At 36.9% G+C, this 9,406-nt stretch overlaps 1 protein-coding gene across 1 annotated transcript; it reads left to right on the plus strand.

Annotated features, from left to right (window-relative positions):
• The first annotated feature begins 1,452 nt into the window (after positions 1-1,452).
• LOC121326455 (vomeronasal type-2 receptor 1) lies at positions 1,453-6,941 on the plus strand. The gene is made up of 6 exons (XM_041269731.1): positions 1,453-1,493; positions 3,125-3,416; positions 3,998-4,876; positions 5,275-5,502; positions 5,591-5,714; positions 5,913-6,941. The coding sequence occupies exons 1-6, from the start codon at positions 1,468-1,470 to the stop codon at positions 6,908-6,910; spliced, it is 2,547 nt and encodes an 848-aa protein (XP_041125665.1). The 5' UTR covers positions 1,453-1,467; the 3' UTR covers positions 6,911-6,941.
• The last annotated feature ends 2,465 nt before the right edge of the window (positions 6,942-9,406 follow it).

A 9,406-nucleotide genomic window follows, 5' to 3' on the forward strand; every position in this document is an offset into this window, starting at 1 on the left:
CCAGAGGACAATCTAGAGCTGACTTTGTTATTGATTCGTGTGACAGACAAGTGTGTTCATATAAACACTTGATCTCGTTAGAGACGTTAAAATGGAACTTCAGCAACCCCGCTGGGCAGGCTTACAATGTCAAGAGGCATACTGTAACGTCCCAGCTGAATCTCACACTTGCAATTAAAAGTGACAACTTTATGCAACTTTGTTTTCCAAAATTGCATAAGTTTTTTTTTTTCAAAACAGTTGTGCAAAACACAGCATTAACTTGCCTTTTGGTGTTTTGCTGTTTCTAATTTCATTTGCAATTACATGGAGTCTCAACCCCACGAGAAGATTATTACATTCTGTGAAGTATGAAATTGCAACATTGTAAACAGGCTCAATCTGTTATGACACCTGCACACCTGTTTACCTGCCGAGACCGAGCGGTGGCAGCTGGCACAGAGCTTACCTGTTACACGCACGACAAATGGAACTGTTACATTGTTGCAGGGAAGCTCTGTGTTAGGCATAGCATAAAGAATTTATTTCAAATACTGTCAAGCTGAAAACAACTTCTTTTTTTTTTTCCCCCAACGAAAGGAAAACAACAACATATACATTTTTAAAACTTAAAATAAACTTTGTTGACTATTTTGAGTTAGAAATGTTTTCCTTTCCGTAAACATAAACACACGAGAATATCATTATATTGTTACTGTTTATTTATACGATTTATTAAAAAAATAATCTCTTAAATATAGCATAAAATGCATGTATGCAGCATTTTTATATATATGCATTATATATATATATATATATATATATATATATATATATATATATATATATATATATATATGTGTGTGTGTGTGTGTGTGTGTGTGTGTGTGTGTGTGTGTGTGTGTGTGTGTGTGTGTGTAATCCAACTTTGAACAGAGAGTAGTTTCAAAGAAGTTCTATTGATGTGCCATAATACGATATAATATATATATATATATATATATATATATATATATATATATATATATATATATATATATATATAGTAAAAATTTTTTTTTTTAAAAGCTGTTTTTTTATGTAGTCATCTTGTAATAAGCTTTGTTGTGTGGGTTTTTTGGTTTAAGCCTTATGCAATACACACAATAACATGGCATCTATTCCCCTGGGGTATCCGGTGAAGTACATTGCAAAGTAGACCAAAGAGCTCTATGAAAACACGCATAGCGCTTTGGTAATGTTTATGGGAACCACCTTCAGGCTTGGATTACTGGGTTAGCAGCAGCTAGGATGGAAGTAAACATTTTTAGCATTGGACTATTCGTGATTTTTCAAATATTGTCAAATGTCTCTGCAGAGTCTACCTGTAAACTTAAAGCAAAATTCAATTTAAATGGATTTAAAGACACCGAAAAGAAAAAGGTGATCGTTGGGGGAATGTTTCCGATACATTACAGATTGGCTGCTTTAAATGCATCATCTACTTCAATGCCGGTGTCTGTTTCTTGTGAGGGGTGAGAATTCAAACTATTTATTTCTAACTTGACAGAGCACTGAATGGTATTTTTGTTTTGTTTTGTTTTTCTTTGGTAGAATATAGTTTTTACGTCGCCTTGCCAGTGGTTTAAATGTTTGCTTATGTGAAATACGAATTTTATGCATTCATCTATATAATTTAGGCAATATAATATTTTTATGACGATATAATAAAACATAATTTGCTTCCATAATATCTTATGTTAATCCTTATATGGTTTTACGCTAATCTCAGTTTAATGTATTTGTTATTTTTTTGTACAATTTTTGACAATAAGAAATTGAAAATGTTCTCTTTTATTTTAAGATTAAGCTCAAAATTCCAAATTAATTCAGATGTAAATTAAACTTCAATCACAATTTGAAGTATTCTAAGTTTATTAAAGACATCTTAAAAATACTGAAAAACAAAGATGCTAAAATAATTAGGCTTTAGGATATTACAGCTGGAAAAAAAAAAAGTGACTGACAACTTATTTAACAAGAACCACATTCCATTGTGTTTGTATTGTTTTTCCAAAAATTACACAACAATACAAACATAACATCAGAAAATGTTTGTATTCTTTTTAATAGACCCTATTGTAACCGTGCACAATGCCTTGTGATGTATATATATATATATATATATATATATATATATATATATATATATATATATATATATATATATATATATATATATATATATATATATATATATATATATATATGTGGTATGGTCAATAAAAAGGTCCACTTATATGTATGTTTTTACACTATACTCACTACCCGTGTCTTCTATGGCAATGCACCAGCTAGTGGAACAATTTCTGTCATCGCTGAGCACGTGGATTTGACTCCTCCCTCCATGGACGTATTCTGTGCTCATTGGTTACTTGAGTTGAAGCCCAGTTTTTACTCTAGACATTTCGAGCGTGACCAATAGTAGTTTTTTTTGATGTCTTTCAGAATACCCAATGCTAGAAAGGAGCATTATTTATTTATTTATTTATTGATAAGCAGCTTCTTAGAACTATGGGGTTATATTCATAAAGCTTTAACTTGGGCGTTATTTAAAGTTAAAATCAAGTTTGATATTGATGGCCTTACATAAAATAAGATTTGACATTCCTGGGCATAAATAAAATGATGTTTGACATGAACCGACTGTGTAAACAAACAAACAAACAAACAAACCAACCACTCGTGAGTTTGAAGTTTGTGAATAGGTTTCTTGTGTGTTTCGTGTCTTGTCAGTGGCCTGGCAGAAATAAGAACCCATCCGGTTCCTTGTCTGTCTCTATTTAGACACAAAGTACAACCTGAAGACAACCTGCTGCTTATCTGTCATTGGATGAGGAGGTGCAAGTACATACAAACAGCTGACGATATGATTGTCTAACCTTGCGCCCTCTAGTGGTTTCTTAGAAAATGGATCATTTTAGTTCAGTCCTGCAGTTCTAGGTCATTCTGTCATCATACATTTCCCTTAGGCCTTGATTTTGGTCTATATATATATATATATATATATAGACCAAAAAAAAAAAAAAATTACCTTCAGGGTTACATTCACACATTCCTTCATTAGACAAACCATACGATTTTATTAGTGCTTGTGTCCCCACAGATTCAATTACAGGACTTTTCGGTGGGCACAGACCATGAGATTTGCCATAGACGAGATCAACAAAAGAGAGGACATCCTTCCAAACACAGACCTGGGATACGTGATCTACGATTCATGCTTCACAATCTCCAAAGCTGTGGAAGGAACCCTGACCTACCTGACAGGACAGGATGAGGCTGTGCCCAACTACAGATGCAGCTCAGGGGCTCCATTAGCAGCCCTGCTAGGAACTGGGGGTTCTGCCCTTTCCATTGCCACAGCCAGGATCCTAGGGCTCTACTACTTCCCCCAGGTATTATATACACAACTTTGGTAAAACTGAGAAGCTGCTGGTGAATAAATATTATGGGACTTAACCAAAATGTGAATCTTTTTCAGCTGCTACAGACCTTAAAAGTGCACAGACTCAGGGTGCAAGGTGATTGGCATACTGTTCAGCTCTATCTAAAAGCAGACTGGTAAAAGATAGAAAGAGGATGCTCTGGGGAAGGTGAATGGTGTCAGTGTGTAGTACATGGCAATTTAGACCTTTTTTCCCCCATCGATTCCAAAGGAAATCCCAAGGGATTTTGCTTATGGATAAAAAACAAATTAATAAATAAAAACTCTGTGATAAGAATTCATGGGCTTCATTTATTTGAAACTCTTGTAAAATATCCTGTTATATTCTCATGGGATACAGTGTAATATTTTGGTGTAGAAAAGCTAAGAACCTTAATGTCATCATAATAAGAAACATCGGATTACAATAACTTCACAAACTAGCTTTGATCCAGGAGTCATGCACTAAACTACTACACAGACAATTCTATAGGAATTGTAAAAGCTTTTTGTCCCAGGAGGGTAAATTCAACCAACTGTTTTTGCTTCTAGGTCAGCTATGGCTCCTCCTGTACGGTTCTCAGTGACAAATTCCAGTTCCCCTCTTTTCTTCGGACGATCCCAAATGACGACTTCCAGTCCAAGGCCATGGCGAACCTGGTTGTTTATTTTGGGTGGACCTGGGTGGGAACCATAGCAGCTGACGATGACTATGGGAAATACGGTATCAAACTATTCAAGGAAGAGGTGGAGAAGGCTGGGGTTTGCATCTCCTTCTCTGAGACCCTTCCCAAGTTGTATTCCAGAGAAACTATCCTCAACATAGTGGAAACCGTCAAGCGATCTACAGCCAACATTGTGGTCGTGTTTGCTGCTGATGTGGACCTCTCTCCACTGATAGAAGAGCTCATTATACACAACATCACTGACAAAACCTGGATTGCAAGTGAAGCCTGGGTGACATCCGCTTTGATCTCTAAACCAGAATACTATTCAGCTCTTGGAGGGACTCTAGGTTTTGCCATTCGGAGAGCCCAGATTCCGAATCTTAAAGAGTACCTCCTTAACATAAACCCCTTGGAATCACCTGATCCTTTGATAGGTGAGTTTTGGCAGCGAGCTTTCAACTGCACACTGGAGGAGATGCATGCTGTTGAAAACATGTATACAGCCACAGCCAGTGCTAACATGACTAACACAAGACTGCACAACATTGACCCCATTGCTAGCCAACTATGCACAGGGCTGGAAAAACTGGACAAAATCAATAACACATATTCTGATGTCTCGCAGCTGAGATTCACCTACAGTGTTTATAAATCGGTATACACTGTGGCACACGCTCTTCATGACATGGAGACATGCATCCCAGGAGAAGGGCCATTCACTGGTCAGACCTGTGCCAACATTTCAAATTTTGAGCCCTGGCAGGTAATGTAACATATTTCTTACTGAAAGGCACACTGTTTTTTGCTGCAGTGAACTGAAAAACTGAAAAATCAATTTTCTTACCCCCAGTCACCCTTTTTCTTCTGTTGAACATCTGAGGTGCAGATATTTTTTAAGAAAACGTTGTTTATGAAATGAAAAGGTGTTTTTTTTTTCAGCCTATTAGCTGACATTGATTGTGTGTTTTTTTTGTTTGTTTTTGCTTAAAATAATCTGCAAAACAGGTTTTTCAGTTAATTCTATAGTTTATTTAGTGCAATTACAAATTTGTATATTTTCATAAGAAATGCGCAGTTAGCAGGAAGATGCAATGCAAACTAAATACACTGTGTATAGTTATTACTTGTCTTGTAATGCCCCTCTTCTTACTATTGTTACAGTTAATGTATTATTTGAAGCACGTCAGATTCACTGCTCTGGATGGCGAGGTCGTCTCCTTCAGTAACGAAGGTGACGTCCCTGCAGTATATGACATCTTGAACTGGCAGAGGAACCCGGATGGCACCATCTCATACGTGCAAATAGGAAAGTACAACAGTACTGCCCCTGCGGGCTCAGAGATGACCATTAACAATGGTTCCATTGTCTGGATCAATGACAAAGTGCAGGTTGGTCCATGCAGCAGCAGGGGGGTCTGTCCACTTTAACACAGTTTCAGATTGACTTCAAATCTGCCCTTTGTGCTCTTTACTGTAGGCTCCACGTTCCGTGTGCAGTGAGAGCTGTCAGCCTGGCACCAGAAAGGGGATACGTCAAGGGGAGCCTGTCTGCTGTTTCGACTGCATTCCCTGCGCTGACGGAGAAATCTCCAATGAAACAGGTTTGTAGATTTTTTTTTTTTTAATTGAGCCAATTAGACCTTCAGGCAGGTACAATATTGGTAAATTTTTTCATCATACTTGGTAATCTGGTCCTCCAAATCCAGTGTTGCATGTACTGTGAAAATAGGTTTGAAATTGAAGGTGTGTTTAATATGTTGTGTGTGTGTTTTTTTTTTTTTTTTTTTTGTGTCAAACAGATTCAAGGGAATGCATTCAGTGTGGTGAAGATTACTGGTCTAATACGAATAGGGATGCCTGTGTGGCAAAGGAAATTGAGTTTCTGGCGTACGATGAAGCCCTGGGAATTACTTTAATAGCTGTGTCAGCCTTTGGGGCCTGTATTGCTATTGCTGTCGCTGTCATATTCTTAGTCTATAGAAACACTGCCCTGGTGAAAGCCAACGATGCGGTGTTAAGCTTCTTCATCCAGTTTTCACTGGTCATTACCTTCCTCAGCTCCATCATCTTCGTGGGAGAGCCAGTGAAGTGGTCCTGTATGACCAGACAGGTGTCCCTTGCACTGGGGTTCTGTGTTTGCCTTTCCTGTATTATGGGAAAGACCATTGTGTTAATGTTTACCGCCAGGGCAGCGAAATCGAAAAACCCAGAGAAAATCAACAGCGAGCCGATCAAACCCATCCACCAAAGGATCATTGCCCTTACTTGCATTCTGATCCATGCTTGCGCATGCACGGTGTGGCTGGTCCTCGCTCCCCCTTACCCTGTAAAGAACACAGCGTCTCAGAACATCAAGATCCTTCTGGAGTGCGACGAGGGCTCCATCATATTCATATGTTGTATCTTTGGCTACGATGTGCTGCTAGCCCTGCTGGGTTTTGTTTTCGCCTTCATGGCTCGCAAACTTCCAGATAATTTTAACGAAGCCAAGTTTGTGACCTTTGGAATGCTGGTGTTCTTCATAGTCTGGATTTCCTTTGTCCCTGCGTACCTGAGTACCAGGGGGAAATTCATGGTCGCTGTTGAGATATTTGCTATTTTGGCCTCAAGTTTTGGCTTGCTGGCCTGCATCTTTATCCCTAAATGCTACATCATCTTACTGAAACCAGAAAGAAACACAGAGGCTTTAGTGAGAAGTAAGCCCAAAATGAACGATACAAGTGCTCCAGGCACCTCAGCTTCCATTACCAGTGAACTAAACAGTACGACCGTTTCTACTGTCTCCTTAGATGAGTGAACCCAGTGTGCTGGTAATCTCTTAGGGTGTGGTTCTTTCAATCACATTTAAGGGCTGAAAATAGTGTATGATACTTAATTAAAATGACATAATCCTGATTTCAAATAATTGTAACTGTGCTTAAAAAAATAATAATTTAAAGTAGTAAGGTGTAATATGTGTAAACTATTTTGAATTGTTGTTACTGCTTCTAATTTAAATAGTAATTATGAATGCACAGGTTTTACATCTATATGTCTGTTAATCAATCAATAATTGTTATCTGTTTATCTATCTATCCATATGATAATTTACCAGTCTTTTTTTGTTTTAAATGACCCTTAGGAAATGAAATTAACTTTAAAATAAGCTATTACTGTATGTCACTGTATATGATTGCAAATGTAAAATTGGAAGGAATAAAGATTATATTTATCAGAATAATAAAAAAAAAAAATTCTATAAAGAAAAAAATCTAATTTGTACACTGAGTTTATCTGTTTGAACTTCACTGAACATGAAGCTGATTCTTGTACTCATGTTAAAAAAAAGAATAAACTGATTATGGGTTTTAGACGTCATATTATGCGTTTGTATGTATTATTTAATGTGAAGCAAAATAAAGCTCTGAGAGGCTTGGTCACCAACTCAGTGACAGTGTTAGCAGCACACAATACTGGTTTAATGGCTGGTAGCTGGCACAGGTTACAATACTCAGTGATAGCATTAGCAGCACACAGTTCTGGCACGGGTCACGGTATTGTGCTATTATTGGAACTGTAAGCTGAAGACAAACATGGGAGAAAGCCTATACAGTCTTGTACCACTTAGCACGTGTAGTTTTGGGAAGACAGAACACAGAACAAGCAGGTGTGCAATCAGGTCTGATGCACTGCATGGTTTCTGAATCATTGTGTGGGGTGTAACGTTGAAGGTACGCACACGTGGACTGATTCAATGGTGTTCTACTAACTGTACAGAGGAGGCTTCCCGCATGTGTAGGGTATATATTGTCATGGGGATAGAAGTGGCCTGGCCTCACACCATATGAACAGCTATGTGTTCTCATTGTTACAAAATAATGTCAGTAATACATCTGCAGATGACACATATCTTTCCAATGGACGTTTCTGTCGCCCTCTATGGGATTATTAGGAGAAAGTTTCTACTTCATAGCTAAACTGAGAGAGAGAGAGAGAGAGAGAGAGAGAGAGAGAGAGAGAGAGAGAGAGAGAGAGAGAGAGAGAATAACCCCAATATTAATTAAATCCCCATTGCATGAATTTAGAGTTTCCCCAGTTAAATAGTTAATTGAAATGAATACAATAAACTACAGTCTTGATGCTACATTACCAGGTTACAGAGTATCAGAGAAGCTACTGAAATGATCCCATTCACACATCCGTCCATCCACTAAATAATTCAATAATGAATATTGTTTGTTTTTACTACCTTTTCCAATTCACTTCGCTTGATTTTTATTTTGCAATTTAACTTAAATTGTACATCAACAATCGACAGATTAAATAGCACTGACTCTTAAGTCAAACAAGACACTCCTTATATACTTTATACTATGAGACTGATGAAAATAACTTTGAGATTAATGATTCATGCTACACAAAGGGCCCTAGTCTTCAAAAGTGTGGACACATTTATTTATTATTCTAATATAATCATTTTTGTTAATTTAAAATCTTTCACCTGGCTTAAATACTCCATGTACTATGAACATGCTTTTCCCTGATGCTGATCCTACATGTATTACTGTACTGTAATACTACTCTCACACAGTGCCCTGATCTGTGAGACTAGTCTATTGCTTCCTGTAGCCTGTGGTTTGCATTGCTTAAAGCACTATAACAAGTCACACGGAGAACAGGTCAGGAAGGGTAACTGTCAACTGGGCAAATGAGGCATTAGACCCACACATTAATGTGACCCGAAAGCAGCTTTTCAATGAGCTTATTTTAGAAGTCGTTGCTAGCAGTTAAGTGAATACTGATGTTGGAGAACCTCTTAATAAAAAACACCTGGCATACACTGAGTTTTAACAAGTGCCTGGGATATAATATAATAATAAATACTATAATAATATAATAATAATAATAATAATAATAATAATAATAATAATAATTATTATTATTATTATTATTATTATTAAATATCCAACAAGGCTAAGAGGGCAAGGCATTCATGTGTAATTTATTCAATACATAAAGGTGCAAATTTGTTGCCATGTTGTAATTACAACATTTGGTCACTAAATGGCACTGTTTGCTATGCAAAAGACCTATTAGAAGTACATGTAAATACAAGCAATATGATAGAGGATTTAACTCATTAAAATATTCAACCATAGTTATATATTTTAATCATGCAATCAATCAACTAATTAATTAATCAACCAATCAATGAATAATACCAGAAGTGAAGTTCTGAAACCTAAAATAAGCACCTAATTCATAGCCACATTACATGCAGGGGCTTGCTGCAATGGCTGTAGAGCATTCATGA

The sequence above is a fragment of the Polyodon spathula genome, chromosome 14 (genome assembly GCF_017654505.1).
Source record: "Polyodon spathula isolate WHYD16114869_AA chromosome 14, ASM1765450v1, whole genome shotgun sequence".
Taxonomy (NCBI): Eukaryota; Metazoa; Chordata; class Actinopteri; order Acipenseriformes; family Polyodontidae; genus Polyodon; species Polyodon spathula.

Bases quoted from the DNA above. Each gene is read 5' to 3' on its own strand.
- LOC121326455 (XM_041269731.1), top strand. From the start codon at position 1,468: ATGCCGGTGTCTGTTTCTTGTGAGGG. The intron at 3,417-3,997 runs GTATTATATACA...TTTTGCTTCTAG, and splicing joins GGCTCTACTACTTCCCCCAG to GTCAGCTATGGCTCCTCCTG. The intron at 5,503-5,590 runs GTTGGTCCATGC...TCTTTACTGTAG, and splicing joins GGATCAATGACAAAGTGCAG to GCTCCACGTTCCGTGTGCAG.